Source organism: Doryrhamphus excisus, chromosome 15 (genome assembly GCF_030265055.1).
Source record: "Doryrhamphus excisus isolate RoL2022-K1 chromosome 15, RoL_Dexc_1.0, whole genome shotgun sequence".
Classification (NCBI taxonomy): Eukaryota; Metazoa; Chordata; class Actinopteri; order Syngnathiformes; family Syngnathidae; genus Doryrhamphus; species Doryrhamphus excisus.
The window spans coordinates 17,334,237-17,356,897 of record NC_080480.1 but is presented as its reverse complement, the minus strand read 5'-3'; the positions used below and the strand labels follow the sequence as shown (position 1 = coordinate 17,356,897).

Here is a 22,661-nt window from a genome sequence, read left to right as displayed (position 1 = left end):
TAAACGAACGAGAATGTGTCATAAATGTCACATGACTACAATGATTGCAGACAAAGAAGCAACGTGACCATCGGATGCCACCATGTTGTTCTTTTATTGTGGCCACGAGGAGCCGCAAACGTACATAAGAAGCTCCTGATCACACCGCCGAGGGATTTGACCATTTTTTGTGTGTTGCTGCAAGACTCAAATAGACAGAGTCTCCTAGGGATTCAGGGGGGAAAAGGAAGGAGGGGTTGGGGGGGGGGGGGTGTCACATGGGAAGCCTCCAATCAAACAGTGTAACCGTGGCGACAGCGACCGACAGCCTCCACAAAGCTGCACTCTCATTAGTGGCCTTCTTGGGGCTTCACGCTGAGGATGAGAGAACCCCCCCCCCCCCCCCCCCCCCCTCCCCAATCCCGCCCCCCCCATCCACCAAGTTCCACTCTGCAGTGTGTCAAAATACTCAGATAACGACTCATGCGCTCGGTGCTTATTGGAGGAGCAAAGGTCACATTCGGCTTGGAAAATAACTACGCCAGGTCCGTCCATACAATCACTGGCCACTACATTAGGTACACCCGTACAAGCTATCAGTCATTAAAAAGGGCCGTCTACGCAAACCATCACAATGTACCCCAACAGGCATCGTAGTACTCTGGCATGTTTGCAAATTTGACAATACAATCAGAAACCTTCCTAATATTTTGTTTGTCATATTTTGTCAAAATATTGGAAACAAATGTACACTTCATCAAAATAAATCATGTCTCTATTTATGGGACAGAAGACTAGTGTACCTAATAAAGTGTCCAGTGTTTTTTTTTTAACAAAACATTAGAATCAGAGTACGAAGTGTCATGGCAGTGCTGGGGAAAAATGGTGATGAAAATATATTGTAGGACACGTTTGTATTTTTGTAAAAATAAAGATAAAAAAGGAGTACAGTAGTTATGAGTAGTTACTATATTGTCATGGAGGACCAGACAGACTAATGCTCAGTGGCCTTAGAGTCCTTAATGACCTGGAAAGAAAACACAAAAAATATAAAATAAATTAGTACAAAATTTATAAAAATATTTAAATATATTTTTTTAATTTTTCTAATTATTTTGCTGGTTGTTTTTGAGAGAAAAAAATACAAATAAAAAGCTTGAGGTTGTCAAAAGTCAATGTTGTTAAAACACTACAGAGGTGCTTTAACACCGCCCTCTAGCGGACAAGAGTGAGAGGTACAAGCGTTACTCTACCTCTCCATCTCTGGCCTCCACAGCTCTGACCAGGATGCTCCTCTTCAAGTGGAGATCCGGGCTTCTGGTGTCCATAAGAGTATCTTAAAATATGAAAAAGACGGGAAACTTCAGGCACACGAATTATGACACGGTTTACTAAAAAAAAAAAAAAGAATAAAATGAATGAATAATATATTTTCTCTTGTAATACCAATATTTTCCTCTGGGGGGCGGCAATGTGCTCTTACCTCTTAAATGCAGGTTGGAGAAGCTCTGGACTGGCATAACAATCCTGACAGAAACAGCAAATATATCAACAAATATGAGATAATAATATTTACAATATTGGATGGAATTTTTAGATTTATTTGAGCATCCCACCTGCTCTCCTCCCCTTCCAGCAGCTTCCTGTAGGTGGTGATCTCGATATCCAGGGCCAGTTTGACGTTAAGGAGGTCTTGGTACTCCTGCAGATGGTGGGCCATCTCCTCCTTCAGGCCCTGGATCTCCTCCTCCAGGCGGCTGGCCGTGTCCTGGTAGCCTGCCGCCTCCATGGAGAAACGCTCCTCCAGTTCCCGGAGCTGACGTTCCAGGGACTCGTTCTCGAGGAGGACAGACACATTAGAATGTTGGGTACACAATATGGACTCAAATATTGGGATCAATCGTGGATGATGAGGGTTCCTGGTGGACAAAGCAAGTCCATGAAGGAAGATGGTGGGCCAGCAGACCTTCTCTCAGGTTCTAGCATCTCTAATGTGTGCAAGCAAGGATGGATGTTCTGCACATTTGTGGGGATTCTTATCCATTAGTGGTCTTACCGTTCCACGGAGCGCCTCCAGATCGCAGGTGACCACTTGGACCTGACGCCGGTACTCGTTGGCCTCCTGCTTGGCCTGGCGCAAGGCCTCAGCGTTCCTATTGGCTGCATCTGTCAGGTCAGCGAACTGTGACAGCAAATAGCCTGTTAGCATGTGTGTGTGTGTGTGTGTGTGTGTGTGTACGCAGCGTTGCAACCATCTGACCTTGGAGCGGTACCACTCCTCCGTCTCCTGCATGTTAGAAGAAGCCATGGTCTCATACTGGACCCGGATGTCCCTCAGAGCTGCGGTCAGGTCCGGTTTGGCGAGATCCATGTCCACGTGGACCTGCTGGGCCATGATGTGCTGCTGCAGCTCCTGGAGCTCCTACATCCAAGTGTGGAAACGTTCACAGGGGTTCTCCTTCATAAGAACACAAATATAATAACGCTCACCTCCTCGTGAATCTTCTTCAGGAAGTCAATCTCATCCCGCAGAGCTTCAATCTTCCTCTCCAACTGGACTCGATTTAGGGACGCTTCATCCACATCCTGCATTATGAATGATACCATACATAAGGTCCACACGTGACATCACTTCCTGAATGATACTATAAGGTCTACACATGACATCACTTCCTGAATGATACTATAAGGTCAACACATGACATCACTTCCTGAATGATACTATAAGGTCCACACATGACATCACTTCCTGAATGATACTATAAGGTCTACACATGACATCACTTCCTGAATGATACTATAAGGTCTACACATGACATCACTTCCTGAATGATACTATAAGGTCCACACATGACATCACTTCCTGAATGATACTATAAGGTCCACACATGACATCACTTCCTGAATGATACTATAAGGTCCACACATGACATCACTTCCTGAATGATACTATAAGGTCCACACATGACTTGTGGCTGTAGAGTACTTTAGAGTAGTCAGTGTATAGCCTGTACAGCAGTATGGTATTTTCTGTACCGCTTATGAAAATAAGTCCAATCGCAATCATTCTTGTCTAAATAAGTGAGTTACCCCGAGTCAAACGTTGTGCACGAGTGCTGTCATTCCAACAGAGGGTGTCATGGTCTGGGGCTGCACGAGTGCTGCTGGCAGCGGGGGAACTACAGCTCATTGTAGAAAAAATGAATTCCAAGACAAGATAGTAGCAAGATAATTGTCTCTCGCGTCACTTTTCCAGGGCTGCATGAGTGCTGCCAGCCATGGGGGAGCTGTGGTTCATTGAAGGGAAAGCTGAATTCCACAAATTATTGTTACATGTTACAAGAGTCACTCTTTGGTTGTGGTGGTGCCGTAGTCTGGGGCTGCACGAGTGCTGCCAGCCATGCAGGAGCTGTGGTTCATTGAAGGGAAGGCTGAATTCCAAAAATCGATTGTGACACGTCAAATAGTCAATCAAAACTGATTGTGACACGTTGAACAGTCACTCTCTTGGCTGTGGTAGTGCCACAGTCTGGGGCTGCACAAGTGCTGCCAGCCATGGGGGAACTGTGGTTCATCACAGGGAAAGATTAATTCCAACATTTACTGTGACATGCTGAAGAGCCACGCTCTTAGTTGTGGTAGTGCCATAGTCTGGGGCTGCACGAGTGCTGCCAGACATGGGGGAACTGTGGTTCATCAAAGGGAAAGATTAATTCCAACATTTACTATGACACGTTGAAGAGCCACTCTCTTGGTTGTGGTGGTGTCACAATCTGAGGCTGCACGAGTGCTGCCAGACATGGGGGAACTGTGGTTTACCACAGGGAAAGATGAATTCCAACATTTACTGTGACATGTTGAAGAGCCACTCTCTTGGTTGTGGTGGTGTCACAATCTGAGGCTGCACGAGTGCTGCCAACCATGGGGGAACTGTGGTTCATCAAAGGGAATTCCAACATTTACTGTGACACGTTGAAGAGCCTCGCTCTTAGTTGTAGTAGTGCCATAGTCTGGGGCTGCATGGGTGCTGCCAGACATGGGGGAACTGTGGTTTACCACAGGGAAAGATTAATTCCAACATTTACTGTGACATGTTGAAGAGCCTCTCTCTTGTTGTGGTAGTGTCACAGTCTGGGGCTGCACGAGTGCTGCCAGCCATGCAGGAGCTGTGGTTCATCGAAGAGAAAGCTAAATTCTAAAGTGTCATTGTGAAGCAGAAAACATTTAGACAGTCATGGGTAGTAAATGAATACTGCTGTGCAAGCTGTACACTGACTACTCTAAAGAATACATCTGAGTTGACTTTCTATGGTATTGCTGATTGACGAGCTGAAGTCCATGAGTTCCATGACGCTGGTTACCTGTCTGAAGGCATTCAGGTTGTTCTCTGCATCCTGCCTGAGGGCCACCTCGTCATGCAACCTCAACAGAACACACAAACACAACATGAATAAAGATGATGTAATATGATTAGCATTACGCCGTGTCATGATGTGATGGCGATAGCTACTGCTACTACTGAGACCTTGGTGGAGGTCTCGGAGCGCAATTCCATTTTACTGGGAGTAGGAGGAGGAGAAGAAGGAGGAGGAGCTCATGCATCATTACACATTTCATCCCAAATAACAGCCACAAACGTTCCCACGGGATGGAGTTCCCCCACGGAGAAAGATCCAAACAGGACCGAAGGAGAGTCATTGATAATGGACTCTGGTGAACTTTGACCCTGGAGCCACTGAAGAACATCTGCTGAGCTTTTTGTAAGGTGGGGGTCCGGGAGAGGGCGCACTATTGTGCTGGCCTCGTTCCTCTCCACTCAGCCAATGGAATCAGGCTGGATCAAGTTTGTGAAAGAGGGACCTGGGAGGAAAGCTTTGGGGGCTTTGGGGGGGCGCCCAAATTCCAAACCATGACGACAACAGATCCGCATACCAATGCCCTCAAATACAGAAATACGAAGTCAACTTTTGGGAACCGGCCCCACCCACCTCTGCTTGAGCACGGCCACGTCGGCTGCCATGTTGTCCCTTTCGATCTCCACGCGGGCCTTCTCGGTGCCGAGGTCGGCCACCTGCTGCCGGAGCTCCCTGAGCTGGGCCTGGTAGATGTCGCCCACCCTGCTGGGCTCCTTCCCCCTCAGCTGTGCCAGCTCGGCCGCCAGGACTTTGTTCTGCTGCTCCAGCACGCGCACCTTCTCGATGAAGCTGGCGAAGCGGTCGTTGAGGCCCATCATCTCCACCTTCTCGTTGGTGCGCGTCTCCTTGAAGTGGGCCTTCAGCAGCGAGTCGGCCGAGAAGTCCAGTCTCTCCACGGGGCCCTGCGGGGTGATCCGCTGGACCGGGCTGGAGTGGGCGAAGGTGCGGGGGCTGCCGTGGTGCCAGGAGAGGCGGCTGGAGGTGAGACCCCCCACGCGGACCCCGCTGGGGGCCTGGGGGGAAAAACGCCTCCGGTAGGAAGACTGGACTCTGTGACTCTCCATGTTGGCCACTAGAACTGAATCTGAACCAGCGCTTTTATAGAGTCCACAACAGGAGGGGGGGCACAGGGTAGGGCAGGGGGGCGGAGAGAGGTTCTGGCAGTGAAAGGGACAAAAAGGAGCGTGGGGGGTGGGGGGGTTGGGGGGGCTCTATTCCATCCTCAATGTGCTGCCTTCAGGCGATTGTTTGTGCTCGTCCACTCAAGTCCAAATTTCTCTTGGCTGCCTTTCACCCCCTTTGTCCCACACCCACTCTTCCTTTTGGGTCCAGCTCATAGGAAAAGAATCCTTGTGTCCTGACCCCCCCCCAATATGAAGGCACAAAGCGACCAAGAACGTGCACCCCATCCATAATCTCAAAACTGAAAGGCTTCAAATATGGAACACTGGTTCCATGTGTAATGTACAGTTTTTTTCGGGAATTCTGGGACTCTTCTGGTCCAGACCGCTAGGCTGAATGCTAATGAATACAAGAGGTCATGGATTCGGTGCGCTGCTACGAGGGAAAAGAACAGGTTTTTGTTCCAGATGAACCTGAGCCTGCAAGACAACGACTTTTTATGACTCTATTTTACATGTGAACAATGAGGAAGATTGTTCTGAACTCCTGTTTCCATGCCACAAGGTTATAAACACAGTGAACTTCCTGTCGCCGAGGTCATGTCATAAAAAAACAACAAGAGAAGAAGAATGAAGATGAGGACTGTCAATCTTAATAGTTACCAGCAGAGCAGCGCCATGACTCAGCACCTTTGGGTCCAAGCCGAGCAGCGCCACAAAAGAGGACCGGTCCAGTCTGCATGTCAGCAGGAATCCTGTCAAGCACCCAAAAAAAACAACATTCCACGCCGAGGTCACATGACCAACGCATGCGGTACAGTGACGGACTTCACTCGGATGTGGATGTTTACCGGGTTGGTACTTGGCGGATGGTGGGTCTGGATTCATGTACTACTACAGTCGTGGTAAACGACGGTATAAAAGCACCGACTATGCCAGAGAATAAGAAGATGTAGCAGGAGGGATCTGAATGAGAACGTTATAAAGCAGTCACAGTTCATTTGTACTTTTAAACATGCTATTCACATTTTTGACTCATAATTTAATTTATGCAAATTACGTGACATCATAGAGGTGTTGCCACAAATACATTGCAGTCCTGTGAGAAGCCTTTCCCCCTCCATTTTTTCCCCAGCTGCAATTTAGACAGATTCTAGAAAATCCCACACAAGACCAACTTAAAAATGCATCCAAATATGATATGAATCTATTATGAACAGGCTGATTATTTTTCAAAAATTATTTATTGGCTTATTCTAGCGCAAAGGCACGGTTTGTGTGTAGATATTAAACTCTTCTTTCTGTAAAATACATTTGACTTTGCACTGCAAGTCCCGTCGTGATACACATACAGTCATCTTTTACATACATAAACATATAGAACCTAGAAAACTACTTCCTTTTTTCGCCCCGGCGGTTTGCCGTTTACATTAATCTCAGCATGTCGCCCCACTGGCCACTACATTAGGTACACCCGCATTGAATCCTTTTCATATGCAAATACATTCTAAACAACTCTCGCTACAATCAAACTAAGCGTTATCATCATTTACAAAAGGCACAAATTGTATTTTTAAATGACAGGTGTACCTAATGTTGTGGCCGCTGAGGGTCCTGAACCTCGGGGGTGAACAAAGTCGTCCAACAGCAAACTCCTGCATGCTCTTTATAATTCTATCTGCAAAATAGAGAAGTAAATCCGATTAAAAAAAAAAGTCATTCCTTCACAAAACAACACAAAATTGTCAACAATGAATAAAATGGAGAATTATTATATTTCTTTGCCCCGGCCAGCCAGAGGTGGTTTTTACACATATTAGAAAAAAAAAAGTACATTTTGCAACACATGCTGCTTATTTGACCCTCTTGGCCCCAGAGGCAGTATAAAGATAAAAGATAAGAGTATAAAAATATATATTCACACATATTTGCTTATGATAACCAAGTGAACTGGCACCAGGGGGCATAAATAAAAGGTTCACATTTGAAAAAAAAAAAAAAAAAAAAAGAAAGTGCATCTGATTTTAAATTGATCGTTAAAGCTTCTCGGTGAGATCTTTGCTCTTCAGGCTTTTAGGTGGACTTTCACCACAAATGAGCTTCTTTTGCTGTAACAAAATAAAAAAAAATGTGGGCTTAGAGCAAACCTTTTTCCTGACAAAAACTCAAAAATTCAAATTCAAAGCATGCAATGTCATATTTTTCCATTTGGTTTGGAGGCAAAAAGCCAAAGCATTCGGCTTTGGGGAGGTGATGAAGCGGATTAGCATCATGATGAAATTGCCAATACACGGTGGTCTAGGGGTTAGCGCACAGACCTCACAGCTAGGAGACCAGGGTTCAATCCCACCCTCGGGCATCTCTGTGTTCTCCCCGTGCATGCGTGGGTTTTCTCCGGGTACTCCGGTTTCCTCCCACATTCCGAAAACATGCTAGGTTAATTGGCGACTCCAAATTGTCCATAGGTATGAATGTGAGTGTGAATGGTTGTTTGTCTATATGTGCCCTGTGATTGGCTGGCGACCAGTCTAGGGTGTACCCCGTCCGAAGACAGCTGGGATAGGCTCCAGCACCCCCCGCGACCCTCGTGAGGAAAAAGCGGTAGAAAATGAATGAATGAATGAAATTGCCAATAATCCTGAGGGGGAATAGTGGCCTCTAGTGGTGAGGATAAACATTGCATTTTCCACCAGACCACCACCAATTACCACTGACTCGTGACTACAACCTAGTGGACACACCTTGCATTACACCTTCCCTAAGCCAACCATACACCAATAGACCAATCAAAACACTTCCTAAAATCCTTGTTAACAACTTCCACCTTTTCAAGCTGCATTTGCTTGCTGGTCTAAAAAGAAAGGCATGCCTGTACTTGATTATCTCCACCAGGGCACCGTGAGATGGTGCGATGGTGAAGTGGAACACAACACTGCATCTTTGCTCGACCCACAAAGACTCCAAAAGTGGAGCACCAGGACAGGGCAGCCGTGCAGCAAAGCTTAGAAACATCCAGCTGTTTGGATTTGATGCTACATTGAGGGGGTGGGATGGGGGTCAAAGTTCAGAGGCCAGGCAGCTTTCAGCACACAGTCTGGGAGAAAGGATGGCGGAGCAGCTCCTCGGCGCTGGGCCGCTGCTTGGCCTCCACGAAGATGCAGCGGATAAAGTCCTGCGCTTGGTCGGAAGCGTGCAAGGGCAGCAGCGGGTTGGTGGGCTGCGTGGCGATCTTAAAGATGGCCGCCATGGCTTCGTATTCGGCCCAGGGGGGCTTCTCGGTCAGCATCTCCACTACGGTGCAGCCCAGACTCCTAAAAGACGGACACCTTTGAATCTCTGCTTTGATCCAATCACACGACCGCGCTGCCGCACCGGCGGCCAATCGCAACGCAGAATGAACGTGAGTGTGAAAATCGGCTCACCAGACGTCAGCTTTCCTGCCGTAGCCTTCGCCGCTGATCACTTCCGGGCTCATCCAGTAAGGGGTGCCGGTCACGGAGCGGATGCCGGTGCCAGACATGCAGATGGTCTGCAGACGCTTGCTGGCCCCGAAGTCTCCCAGCTTAACGTTGCCCTCCGAATCCCGCAGGATGTTGGCGCCTGGGAGCCGAATCCCGCACTGCCATCATTCTGTATTTATTCCTATAACTCCATAACTCCTTACCTTTAATGTCCCTGTGTACGATCATGTTGCTGTGCAGGTAGGACACGCCCTCCAGGATCTGCCTGGTGTACTTCCGGGTCACGTTTTCCGTTAGAGCTCCGTAAGCCTTCAGCTGGTCTTTCACTGAACCCTGACAAAGACGGAATTGGGAACCCGTTTAAGTCGCCAACCCATCTATGTTGAACTAACCGAGTCACAGTCCAACATGTTACTATTTAACACAGCAACTTCCTGTTCAGTGCTAAATAATCAAAATAAAAGTACTAACTTTCATTCATTTTCTACCGCTTTTTCCTCACAGGGGTTGCGGGGGGGTGCTGGAGCCTATCCCAGGTGTCTTTGGGCGAGAGGCGGGACCTACACCCTGGACTGGTGGCCAGCCAATCACACGGCACATATAGACAAACAACCATTCACACTCACATTCATACCTATGGACAATTTGGAGTCGCTAATTAACCTAGCATGTTTTTGGAATGTGGGAGGAAACCGGAGTACCCGGAAAAAACCCACGCATGCACGGGGAGAACATGCAAACTCCACATAGAGATGGTCGAGGGTGGAATCGAACCCGGGTCTCCTAGCTGTGAGGCCTGCGTGCTAATCACTCGTCCACCATGCAGCCCCTCAAATTGAAATATTAAATTGTTTATTGTTTGTTTATTGTTTGTACTTGCAGTATTATTCATTCATTCATTCATTTTCTACCGCTTATCCTCACGAGGGTCGCGGGGGGTGCTGGAGCCTATCCCAGGTGTCTTTGGGCAAGAGGCGGGACCTACACCCTGGACTGGTGGCCAGCCAATCACAGGGCACATATAGACAAACAACCATTCACACTCACATTCATACCTATGGACAATTTGGAGTGGCTAATTAACCTAGCATGTTTTTGGAAACCGGACTACCCGGAAAAAAAAAACCCACGCATGCACGGGGATGGAATTGAACCCTGGTCTCCTCGCTGTGAGGTCTGCACGCTAACCACTCGACCGCCGTGCCGCCCAAGTACTAACTTATTTGTACTAAAGTTACTATTTTTACTAATTATGTCCACTTATGTCGACAAACATCTTCAGACCTGACATGAGTTTTGGGTAGTGACCAGAAGGACAAGATGATCCATAAGGTAGGAGGTAGGTGGGCGGGCTCTCTCTTAGAAGCAAGGTGAGAAGTACCCTCATCCAGGAAGCGGATGAGATGGCCGGGCATGTGGTCAGGATGCCTCCCCGGGTCCGATCGATAGGTTCTTGCCCCCGCGACCCGACCTTGGATAAGCGGTTTTAACTTTGTGTATTGACTATGAAAACAGTTCCTTTGCTTCCCTGGGATTAAAAAAAAAAAAAACTTCCGTTATTTGGGACAATGCCGTATCCTGACTGAGCGGAGCTTGGAAAGAGATGTGACAAACTCCAGAAAGTCTTTTCTTATTGAGGTAGTTCATGGGAAAACCAAAACCACCTCCATTTCTTATCTACTTTTTGGAATAGTCAATGAGTTGGCCCGGGAATTTGCTGCTCGTGTTCCAGTTGGGAGTGAGGCTCTTGTCATCCGAAGATGGATTCGATTTATTTGCCTCCCTGAGATGATGTTTCTGTGTGAAAAAAAAACAACCTTCAAATGACCCGTTTAAAAGAAAGCAGGACTCACCCCAGGCATGTACTCCATGAAGATGGTGAGGGTCCGCTCGTTGTGGTCCCTCAAGCAGCCGTAGTACTGCACGATGCGCTCGTGATGAAGATTCTTCAGCAGCTGGATCTCACACTCCAAGGCGCTCACTTCCTGTACGGACGACAGCGATTTTATGGTTGTCATCACCGCCATCTTTTGCTCAATTCATTTATTTCTGTGTTAGGAGGATTCAATAAAGTTACATCTTAACTAATGTTAGCTTGATGATTGATTTATGCTAATGAGATCGCTGAAGTCCGAACAGATGAGCTCATCCTTCATCGGTGGCGATGACTCCGCAGTCACATGACTAAATGTGATTCACAGTGTGACAATGTGGGATGCTGGTCCAGAGTTTTCCCATAAAAATCTTCAGTTCCTGAAAGCGGACTTCCTAGCCTCAAAGTCACATTTGAACTTGTGTCAAACCAAGAGGTGCAGTTTTTGTGCAAGAACAGGAAGTGAGCGTCTCACCTTGCTGGTCTCAGGACTGTCGGGATCAAAATGGACTTGCTTGGCGGCCAGTTCTCTCCCGGTGTCTACGTCGTAGCACAGGTACACCTGCCCGAAAGCGCCCTGGCCGAGAAGCTTCCCTCGCCGCCACGTCACCGGAGCGCTCGGCGCTGGAAAGATTCCGGATTTAAATTTGGGCCTTGTCAGTTGTAAAGGCACCGAAATGACTGACAGGTGTCGGTGGTACGGTCACTTACACTTATGAGCCACGGGGCGCTCCTGTGGGCGGAGTCTCCCCTGCGTGTCCAACAGCTGCCAGCTGCCGACGCTCTCCTCGCTGCCATTCAGCGAGCGCCGTGAAGGCACCAGAGTGAAGAGATTCCCCTGGGGGCGACGGATCCTGGGAAAAGTCCTCCGGCCTGACAAAAAGAGGGAAGAAAGAAGCCGGTTGACAGGAAAAACCGCAAAAGGCGTGAAGAGTCGGCACGTGACGTCATCGCCATACCCTCGCTGTGGTCCTTGTGATGCAGCGAGACGTGGTAGCGGCGAGGGTACGTGCCTCCCTTGCCCACCAAGCGGTCATAGACGTGGTTCTCCCTGTCTGGAAATGCATCGGAACCAGATTTTCCAGAAGTCATTCCTGGAAAAAGCCATGATAAGGAAATGTTTGTGGTGGCTCACCTGAGAACTCTTGTCGATTGTCCGGGTAACTCTTGGCTCTGTGCATGCGAGACTTCCTCAGGGCGGGGCTTCAGGAGAGGAGACGAGAGGAGAGGGATGTATTTTTATGACTTCTAACATTTGACCTCCAAAAGAGTCTCAAGATGATTCATCATCATTTCTTCTGGATTCCAGAATATGCAGTAAGAGCCTACATCAACACCACTAATAACCTTATCTAATCCCATATAAATGTTTAAACTTGCTGTGGGAATGTCTAAACTCGGGAATTGGATTCATTTCACAGGCACAAGTAACAACCGTCTATTTAAATTACCATTAAAAAAGTCATAATTTACCATTTAAAAGGGGAGCGAATATGCAGGGATTTGCTGTTTATCATAAACAATCAATGCAAACACAAGGTGGCGGGGGTGCTGGAGCCTATCCCAGCTGTCTTCAGGCGAGAGGCGGGGTACACCCTGGACTGGTGGCCAGCCAATCACAGGGCACATATAGACAAACAACCATTAAACTCACATTCATACCTATGGACAACTTGGAGTCGCTAATTGACCTAGCTGGCACGGTGGTCTAGTGGTTAGAACGCAGACCTCGCAGCTAAGAGACCTGGGTTCAATTCCAACCACGGCCATCTCTGTGTGGAGTTTGCATGTTCTCCATGTGTAAGCGTGGGTTTTCTCTGGTTTCCTCCCACATTCCAAAAACATGCTAGTTTTTTTGTCCATAGGCAGGAGTGTGAATGGTTGTTTGTCTATATGTGCCCTGTGATTGGCTGGCCACCAGTCCAGGGTGTACCCCGCCTCTCGCCCCAAGACAGCTGGGATAGGCTCCAGCACCCCCTGCGACCCACGTGAGGATAAGCGGTAGAAAATTAATGAATGAATGAATAATACTGCAATATTTCAATTTGAAGCGCTGCGCGGTGGACTCGCAGCTAGGAGACCTGGGTTCGATTCCACTCTCGGCCATCTCTATGTGGGGTTTGCATGTTCTCCCCGTGCACGCGTGGGTTTTCTTCCGGGTACTCCGGTTTCCTCCCACATTCCAAAAACATGCTAGGTTAATTAGCCACTCCAAATTGTCCATAGGTATGAATGTGAGTGTGAATGGTTGTTTGTCTATATGTGCCCTGTGATTGGCTGGCCACCAGTCCAGGGTGTACCCCGCCTCGTGAGGAAAAAGCGGTAGAAAATGAATGAATGAAGACACAGAGACACAGTCCACCATGTTACTGTTTAACACAGCAACTTCCTGTTCAGTGCTAAATAATCAAAATAAAAGTACTAACTTTCATTCATTTTCTACCGCTTTTTCCTCACAAGGGTCGCGGGGGTGCTGGAGCCTATGGCAGCTGTCTTCAGGCGAGAAGCGGGGTACACCCTGGACTGGTGGCCAGCCAATCACAGGGCACATATAGACAAACAACCATTCACACTCACATTCATACCTATGGACAATTTGGAGTGGCTAATTAACCTAGCATGTTTTTGGAATGTGGGAGGAAACCGGAGTACCCGGAGAAAACCCACACATGTACGGGGAGAACATGCAAACTCCACACAGGGTGGAATTGAACTCGGGTCTCCTGGCTGCGCTAACCACTACTACCACCGTGCAGCCCTTCCACGCTGCAGGTAAACATACGAATGATTTACATGTTCACATGCATCAGGAATGCTGCTGACCTGTCCGAGTTGCTGTCCAGAGATTGACAGCTTCCAGACACGGAATTCTCTGCACTGCTCCAAGGATCCAGCACCTGCACGGAGCACCATAAACACATCTTCACATGCGAGATCCTCCTTATGTGTGTGCATGCTACACATCACGTGTGTGTGTGTGTGTGTGTGTGTGTGTGTGTGTGAACCCATGGCACGGTTTGTTTGACCTCTCACTCCCAACAACATTCAGTCATGAAAAACATGCTGGAAAAGTTTGTTTTCAAGTGAGAAGATAATTACGGATACGGGCGGGGCCACTCACACACTGGTCGCTGGTCTCTGGGATGAACTCCCCCTCGCTGTTGATGCTGGTGTAGGAACCTTGGCGCGCGATCCTCTGCTGGCGTTCCGGCACGTAGCCGGGAGGCGGCGAGCTACGTCCCGTGTTCTGAGAACCTGGAAATTCAAAAGTGGGAGGGGGGGTGAGGGGGGGTTTATTAGGAACAGGACAAACGCTGACTGTAAACTAAATGCACTTTGCAGTCGGCAGGCTGGAATTTCAACATCAAATGAAAGCCCACAGTCTGATGCCGTCATAACGTCCAACACTGGAGCCACCGCTGAGACCCCTGCCCGCTCCAAAGGAAAAATAAATCCCGGGAACACTAATAGCGCGGTGTAATCTGATTGGCAGCGGGCCAGAAGGCATCATCTAGTATTGGAGAACAGGAAAAGGAAGAGGAGTCGTCGCTAGGAGGGGAAGACTCGGAAAGAACAGCCAGTGGGGAAGAAGACTAAAGCCTGCGTGACGACACCGAGGCTGAATATTAAAAATATTAAAAGTCGCGAGTCGGTGAGATTAAACTGGATTAAACAGATTAAACAAGCATCGATAGCGAGGTGGCGTACTTGTTGAAAGATGGCGCCCCCTAGGTTCCGAGGACTGGTACACCGTGCTGACGTCGCCAGTGGACTCGGACGCCTTGATCCTCACCTGCTTGCAGGGCACGTGGTAAGACGGGGACGGGGCCTGGAAGGGAAAGAGGGGAGAATATTTGATGGTCGGCAAGCTAGTGCTGGTCCTCGAGGCCACGACGGGACGTGGCGGCCATTTTGCTATTTGTAAACATGCTGAATCCAAGCTAATGTAGATATGCTAAGAGGGTCTATTCATTGGAAGAAAGACCTGACCTGTCGATTTTTGAGACGTAGCTTGCCCCGAGCTTTCATGCTACAACGATGGTGTGTTCAAGGACCACCGAACAAGGTGAAAAATATTCAAACTTGACGAAAAAAAAACATTATCAGTGAATCTTAATGACATCAACACATATAAATTGTGTTGTACATTTTGTACTAGAACAGGGGTCTCAAACACGCGGCCCGCGGGACAGTAGTTTGAGGCCCCCGCCTTGATATGAAAGTTTAATGTTCAAGTTTGATATGGATGCTGTATGGTATCATGTACCCAGAAAAAAATATCACGTTTGATTCATGTTCATGTTAAAGGTTAAATAACTGTTAATAGTTATCCTCCCTATCCGTGTGGAAGTGGTTAGTTTTTATTCGCTATTTAAGTTTAAAGGAAATAACTTGAAGGCTACCGTTTAGGTCGCTAGCTCTCTAGTTTGCGAGTTAGCGTGTGTCTCAAGACCCTGCAGTTGCGCAATATGTTGTAAATAAAGAGTATAAATGTGACTATAGTCGTGTTTTGTCATGTCTACAGGGCTCTAATAATGCTTTGTTCATTTTAATCTGAAAAAAATCATTTGTCTACCCACCAACTATATGTGGTTTCTTAAGTTTTTAATATTTGCTGTTTTATTATTATTATTATATTTATTTATTACTGATTGATTGATTTTCTTAATTCTTGATTTGTTTATTTTTCATCTTATTTTGTGTAGAAAAATAAAAATTAAGATATTTGAGAACAGTGGAATGTTTTATCAGAGCTTTTATTGTAGAAAATCGGAACCAAAGCAAAGTTTATTAATTTTTCTGTTTTTAATAAATGCGTTTTTTTTGTTTTGTTTTTAAACCTGATGCGGCCCAGTCTCGCCCAGACTCTAGCTCCAGTGGCCCCCAAGTAAATTGAATTTGAGACCCCTGTATTAGAACATATTTATGAACTATATAATTACTATAAATTATATAATTAGGGTTCTTCTTGTTTGACTGTATTTTTAGAACGTGCAGCGGACCCTAGTCGGACTTTGGACACTTTAGTCTTGGAAGTAGCATTTTACTGTTTTTTAAAGAGGTTTCTGAGGGCACTTGTTAGCAAATATGGCAATCCATGGCACCGCTAGCATATGTTTTAGTTGACAGAAAGTACCCAATTCCAACAACTCCAACCCCTGCTAGCATTATACTAAGACTTATTATGCAATGGAGTGTTTAAGGGACTTGGAAAGTCTTTTTTTTTTCAACACCGCAGCAACTCCAACCGCTTTCACAACATACAGCAGCTCTGTGGTGAAGACACAGCAGTGATGCAATAGTACTGTATGTCCTAAACACAACGTGTGTGTGTGTGTGTGTGTGTGTGTGTCTCACCTTGTTGTGCTCCTGAGCGAGCAGCAGGATCCTGATGCTCTTCATGTTGTTGGAGCTTCGGTCCAGCAGATCCACAGCCTTGTCAAGGTCGTCCTGACCTTTCAGAGGGATGGACAACTGCAGGGAAGCAACGCACCTCAATTAAACCCGCACGGCGCTCGTGCACACGCGGAATCCGAGTACGAGCGTCATCTTTACCTCGTTGCTCACGTAATAGAGGTCCAGCTGCTGGCCAAACACAGACTTGACTTTGCGCTGGACGTCCTCGAGCTGCACAGGTCGAACAAACATCAGGATCCTACACAGGAGGACGAGAGGAAAAACGGATGAGTTGCAGTTTTTAACATGAGTAAATTCCTCCGAGTGCACCTTTGCATACTTGTGGTGTGTACAGGCAGCCACAAGCTCACCGCAGCGCTTTCACCCCCCAACCCCCCTTTCCAGCTCACATAGAAGACTTTATAGACCAGGGGTGGGCAAACTTTTTGACTCGCGGGCCGCATTGATATGATAAAATTTTAGGGGGGGGGGGGCAGACTATATGTTTTACATGTAACAGTCCACCTGGTATTATTGTATCTGTAAAATTGTCATGCAATCTGCTATTATTATTTATTATTTTATATTTATATTTAAATATTTTAAAAATAATAAAATATTATAATAATTACAATAAAATTAAAATAATAATTATTATATTATTATTATGTAAAATATGCAAATATAACAACAGTATTATATATAATTAATATAATAATTTGCATTAATATAATAATTATAATAATCATAACAGTTCTAATAATAATTATAATAATCTAATAATAATAATTATTATTATTATGTGCTTGTGTCCCTTTTTTCAGGAGCACTTTGTAAAGAACAAACCATGTCAAAAAACAAAATTGATACAACCATCAAAAGGTTGGCTCAGGCCATGATGCCAGGTTGTATGTTGAGTTTAAATGAAATACTTTGGAAAGATTGGGCGGGCCGTATTCAAACACTTGCCGGGCCGGATGTGGCCCCCGGGCCGTAGTTTGCCCACCCCTGTTATAGACTATGTGTTTGCACACATGCACAGAAGACCTGAAATGGTTCTGCATACTCACTGTTTCCCATCCATACATTCATATGGACCTCACTCATTAACACATTACATTGGAACTGCTTCATAACATACCCCATGTGCTGCCAGAGAAGAAGAAGACCTAGCAAGAGGGATCATTTTCTTGTCTACAATTGTACGCACCTGTCATGGCATATTATGCAAACGAGATGGTGAATAGATGGGGAAACACTGACGCCACGCAGGTATGTTTGGACGTGTACAGTCAGGTGGCTGACATTCTTATTTATGGCCAAATGAGCAGGTAGGAGGTTTGGCGGGCAGGGAGCGCAGAGACATGCACGGGCTTCCCGTAATCCCCTCGGAGTACAAACACACTTGTGAATCCTAAACCAGCTCACCTCCTCTCGCCTGAGAACTCAAACTTCATCCTGACGTCCTCCTGAAGAGAAACAGACGCAGGCTTAAGTTGCTTTTATTATGAAATCATTCCTTGGGTGTGTGTCAACGGGATTAAATAGGAATGGGAAAATCATCATTTGTACGAGAACAATGAAAGAAGGAGGACGACTTGCGAGGTCCTCACTCGGCCTCTTCATTAGGTACACCCGTGTATGACGTACGAGTTGTGGTTTCTGTGGTGTACGTCATTAATAACAGTACATCGTTAAAAGATGTCATTAGGTGGTGTAAGCCCCACCCACCTGTCTGTTAGCTTGAGTCGCCGCCTTCAGCTTGCCGCCGTCGTACGGCAGGACAGGCTGGCGCCGCGTCATCTGCAGGGCAACGAGGTCCTTCATGATGGAGTGGAGAGCCTGCCGTTCATCTGGAGAGAGCGTTCAAACGACAATAAAAAATAAAACACTATTTTGTCCCTTTTTTTTCAACAAAACCCTTTTTTTGTAGTAGCCCGTCACAGATTAATTGGACCGCCACAAATAGGATTGACTCATAAATGCATTACAAGGCACCTGGTCTGCCAGGAAATAAGAAGACACAGCACGAGGGATCGCTTTGTTTCTATATTTAGCAAGTAAAAGCCACAAATAGATGCCAGCCCTGTGGGTACCACTGAGAAAGATACCACAAGTGGCATCAACATCACACTTTTTGAGTGTCTAAAAGGGGCGGGGCTAGACCCGGTGCAGTGTCTTGACCGGTGAACTGAGATTGGTCATTTTCCAGAATGGAAAAAAAGACAAAAAAAATAAAAATATAAAATAAATAAAGAAGAAGAAAGATGTCCTCCATTGTTGGCTGTTGTTTACTGTGTGGCCTTCCTCTTCTTTGTTGAATTCGTTGGCGCCTTACACGGCGTCGCCACGCTGCTGTCACGCTTTTTACGCCTACACACGCAAGACACATTAGAACTTGCACTTCCTGGACGGTGACGGCGGTCTGAGAAGCATGCTATAGAGTAAAACGAATAGCAGAGGTGCAAGTGGGCATGCCCAGTAAAAAGACTCCATTGTCCAGCGGCGTGTTGAGGTGTACGAGGGATGATTTTTTTATGTGCCTACTCCCACGTTTGATCTCTGGGCAGGTTTTGCCTCGCTGGATGAACTCAGAGAGAAAACATTCCACATGTGTAGTTTGGACCGACATCACACGGCCATGATGCGGCGGCGAGAACCAGAACCCCGCGTCTTACGGCACGGAAACCCAATCCTACACCTGAGTCTGGAGCGGCCGCTTTGACGGGTCTGGGCCTCGGGGAGGGCGGGGGGGTGGCCATGTTTGATTGATGAGCAAAAACCCCAAACAGTCTGTCTGGCATCAGCGTTTTGGAGGACTTACTCATTGTGGGTGCTTGCGTGAGCGCCCCGCGTGGTCCTCAAAGCGATCTTCAGAAGCGCTGCCGGGCCAACTGCAACAAACACACAAACACACGCTTTTCTTTTGCAGACGCAGCACAAGGATGTGAGTCAGACAGGAGAAGACAAAGGTTATCAGCCAGACGCGCAACAATTGTCAGGATGCGAGCGCTGCCATCTTGACGGTAAACAAACTCTAGTAGGAGAGCCGTCGAGGGAAACCCGGCTGCGGCGGGAATGTACTTTTGAACACAGCAGAGAAGCGACTGTTTCCCCCCACAGGGCTCCGATCTATCTGTGGTGTCGGGTTGAGCTAGATGACATCACAGATGTTGTGGTAGTCATTTCCCATAAGACAGCATACACGGTATACTTATTGAAGTATTTTGTTCAGTCGCCACGGCAACAACGAATGCCCTAAATCAGACAAACCCTGGACCCAAGCCGTGCTGACAGTACAGAGGAGTTATCGGCGCACCAAAGGATGCGCGGTTGGGATGAAACACGGCAAAGCTCTTCTGTTCACGGCACGGCCAGCATCGGCACCCATGGCAACCCGTGACTTCTGGGTAATAATCACCCACAGGAATGCCGGGCACGTCTGTCTGAGGCCGGCGGAGCGTTGCCGCGCTGCTTTCAAGCATCCGCGGCTCGCATGCTCAGCTGCCAAGAAGGAAGGTGTTTAAGTCCTTCCATTTATTTATTTCATCAATAATGCCGGGTTCGATGCGGTGGTTACTTCAGGGAATGCTGGGAACGCTCAGCACCCAAACGATGTGACCTCTGCCCGCTGCTGCCCTCCAATTCTCTACTGATTCCGATTAGCTTCCGAGCGGAATGTGGGGAATTCAGCGGCGGAAGAGGCAGCCCTCTGCCAGTCCACTCAGCTGTGCCCGCTTTATTTTCCTTGTATCACATTTCTAGGACTCGCAGGATTTACAAGGATTTTCCTCCCCCCCCCTTCCCTACACTTTTCTCTGCCTCTGGAGGTGTTTAGTCTGAGGCTGTTTTTCCCAGTCCTGCTTCCCGCTCAGGCTAGCAATCATGTGGACGTGAAACAGGCCTCTAATGTTCTTCATGTAAAAGAGAGTAATTGTTTGTTTAACCTATTTTCAAATGAAGATAGGCGGTCGGGTTCACGGACACTCGGCAGTGACATCATCTTTTCTGCTTAGACACAAACCTTCTACAGAACTCCTGAACGCAGCTGCGAAAACCATGCACACAAACGCAACACCAATAATCTGGATCTGATTACACCATAAAACCGTAGTCATATCTGATATCATTTATCTTCAATTCATTCACTTATTATTTCATCATTATCGCTTCATATATTTTGCATTTATGGGCTGCACGGTGGATGAGTGGTTAGCGCACAGACCTCACAGCTAGGAGACCCGACTTCAATCCCACCCCTCTCTGTGTGGAGTTTGCATGTTCTCCCCGTGCATGCGTGCGTTTTCTCCCCCATTCTAAAAACATGCTAGGTTAATTAGCCACTCCAAATTGTCCATATGTAGGTATGAATGTGAGTGTGAATGGTTGTTTGTCTATATGTGCCCTGTGATTGGCTGGCCACAGCCTCTCGCCCAAAGACAGCTGGGATAGGCTCCATCACCCCCATGTGACCCATGTGAGGATAAGCGGTAGAAAGTGAGTGAACGAAAGTCTAAATGTGACTATAGGGGTGTTATTTCATGTCTAGAGGGCTCTAATAGTGTTAAAAGCCATATTTGGGAGGTCGTAAACACATTTTCGACGCTCTAACTAGTTAAATATTCCATTAATAAATAAGGAATCCTATGTCGCGGTTAGCGTGCAAGGCCTCACAGCTAGGAGACCTGAGTTCAATGCTCATGCATGCATGGGTTTTCTCCGGGTACTCCGGTTTCCTCCACATTCCAAAAACATGCTAAGTTAATTAGCGACTCCAAATTGTCCATAGGTATGAATGCGAGTGTGAATGGTTGTTTGTCTATATGTGCCCTGTGATTGGCTGGCCACCAGTCCGGGGTGTACCCCGCCTCTCGCCTGAAGACAGCTGGGATAGGCTCCATCCCCCTGTGACCCTTGTGATAATAAGCAGTAGAAACTGAGTAAACGAAAGTCTAAATGTGACTATAGGGGTGTTATTTCATGTCTAGAGGGCTCTAATAGTGTTAAAAGCCATATTTAGGAGAGGTAGGATGAAATAAACATGTTGAATCACAGACATGTTGAATCACATGACATTCTTTACTGTAATCCACTGTCACCTGCTCAGCTCCGGAATGTTCCAAACTAGTCTTTATGGGAATTCCATAACTTTTCCCTGCCTTGCAAGTACAAAAAAGCCCCACCGATGCCTAAAAGGTCTAATACAAACAATGTAGGATGTGGAGATAAGGAATTAGGCCTTGGTGGAGGTCAATGATGGGGTCATGCATGTCAACACATACATGAGGCCATGTTTACATCACTTCCCTTTGCGGGACACATTGGGACATTACTAATGGCGAAGACGCCACCAAAACACTCACCTGTGTCACGTGTGACCTCCAATCATCTTCATCTTCATCATCATCATCCTCAGCGGGCAGCGCCATAATGGGCCATGGTGTACACAGGTGGATGTCAGTTCCCAGGTAAAAGCAAACAAGGTCACGTGGGGGGTTTAGACCGGAAATGTTCCTTAAGAGGTGTTCCCGAACGTCGCATTTTTGGAGAACTTGTTAAATTTGTTCAGGGCAAACATCTGGATCAGGAAGGTGTCCCATTCACTTCTTGGAGTTATTTGCATCCATAATTCAGGAGAGTTAGCTTTTCTTCCTGCTACGTCCAAAGTATCAAAAGTATGCTTGAATATGAATTGTGTACCAAAACTGAACTGAACGTAAAGTATGAAAACAAACAAACAAGGCTTACTTATGGCGCCGAGTTGTAGCAAACCTCGTCAGACTTCGTGGAACTTTGCCCGAACTTCATTCGGCAGCCAAACGAACTAAATTAGGACGACAAACTTCGTCTTCGAACCACCATTATGTACACGATGTAGTCTCCAAAACAAAACAAAAGCACAAAATCATTTCCAACCCACTACATCCAACTTCCTGACAGGGAAAAAAAAACATTTCACCACCGGAACCCACTTTTAAGCGTCCAAGTCGTCCTGAAAAGGTTTTCCGAAACGTCCTAACACATTCTTGGTCCAGTATTCCCCTAAAAGTCGTCTTTTTATTCATCCGAGGGAGGATTTATTGAGCGTTCAAACTAGCTAAATGAGCACTGTGCAGACTCGGGGTCGCGCACTGTACTTCTTCTCGCTGGAGATGTGACCGCAGGAGCGCGCGCCACCATGTGGGCGGAGACATTGTGTGACGTCGTGTGATGCTCGAGTGGCCTTCAGGGACACTCGGAAATTTGAAGTGTGGCAAGACAAGCTCGTTCAGAGCTATTCTAAGGTTATTTTCATGTAAAATAACGCAATGTAAGTGGTTACAAGTGATTTAGTTTATAGTATTGTGTGTAAAAGTAATCGAAATAATTCATGTTGGGAGGTAAACCTAGAGTAGCTTTTAAAAAAAAACAAAAC

General features: G+C 46.8%; 2 protein-coding genes across 4 annotated transcripts; both read right to left on the bottom strand.

Annotated features, from left to right (window-relative positions):
* Nucleotides 1-390: 390 nt before the first annotated feature.
* gfap (glial fibrillary acidic protein) lies at nt 391-5,489 on the bottom strand. Its single transcript, XM_058048522.1, has 9 exons — nt 4,968-5,489; nt 4,341-4,401; nt 2,470-2,565; nt 2,240-2,401; nt 2,036-2,161; nt 1,596-1,816; nt 1,463-1,506; nt 1,233-1,315; nt 391-1,006 (listed from the first exon to the last, which is right to left on the bottom strand). Exons 1-9 carry the CDS (start codon nt 5,456-5,458, stop codon nt 974-976), a joined length of 1,317 nt encoding a protein of 438 aa, XP_057904505.1. The 5' UTR covers nt 5,459-5,489; the 3' UTR covers nt 391-973.
* Nucleotides 5,490-6,070: 581 nt separating this feature from the next.
* Nucleotides 6,071-22,392, bottom strand: map3k3 (mitogen-activated protein kinase kinase kinase 3). 3 transcript variants are annotated; one of them, XM_058048477.1, is made up of 17 exons: nt 21,610-22,392; nt 19,071-19,140; nt 17,978-18,099; nt 17,675-17,715; nt 16,406-16,505; nt 16,208-16,324; nt 14,558-14,678; nt 13,971-14,104; nt 13,673-13,746; nt 11,985-12,052; nt 11,809-11,904; nt 11,561-11,722; nt 11,325-11,473; nt 10,830-10,961; nt 9,180-9,309; nt 8,938-9,115; nt 7,043-8,826 (listed from the first exon to the last, which is right to left on the bottom strand). In XM_058048477.1, the coding sequence occupies exons 2-17, from the start codon at nt 19,072-19,074 to the stop codon at nt 8,598-8,600; spliced, it is 1,857 nt and encodes a 618-aa protein (XP_057904460.1). In that variant the 5' UTR covers nt 19,075-19,140; nt 21,610-22,392; the 3' UTR covers nt 7,043-8,597. The 3 variants fall into 3 exon arrangements, with proteins under 3 accessions (XP_057904461.1, XP_057904460.1, XP_057904462.1); XM_058048478.1 differs by lacking the exon at nt 8,938-9,115 and having other exon boundaries at nt 6,071-7,193; XM_058048479.1 differs by lacking the exon at nt 7,043-8,826 and having other exon boundaries at nt 8,943-9,134.
* Nucleotides 22,393-22,661: the final 269 nt, after the last annotated feature.

Bases quoted from the DNA above. Each gene is read 5' to 3' on its own strand.
- map3k3 (XM_058048477.1), bottom strand. The intron at 11,905-11,984 runs GTGAGCCACCAC...ATGCATTTCCAG, and splicing joins CAATCGACAAGAGTTCTCAG to ACAGGGAGAACCACGTCTAT. The intron at 9,310-10,829 runs GTGAGTCCTGCT...CGTCTTTGTCAG, and splicing joins TCATGGAGTACATGCCTGGG to GGTTCAGTGAAAGACCAGCT.
- gfap (XM_058048522.1), bottom strand. From the start codon at position 5,458: ATGGAGAGTCACAGAGTCCAGTCTTCCTACCGGAGGCGTTTTTCCCCC. The intron at 4,402-4,967 runs GTGGGTGGGGCC...TGTTCTGTTGAG, and splicing joins GTGGCCGTGCTCAAGCAGAG to GTTGCATGACGAGGTGGCCC. The intron at 2,402-2,469 runs GTGAGCGTTATT...ACTTGGATGTAG, and splicing joins TGAAGAAGATTCACGAGGAG to GAGCTCCAGGAGCTGCAGCA.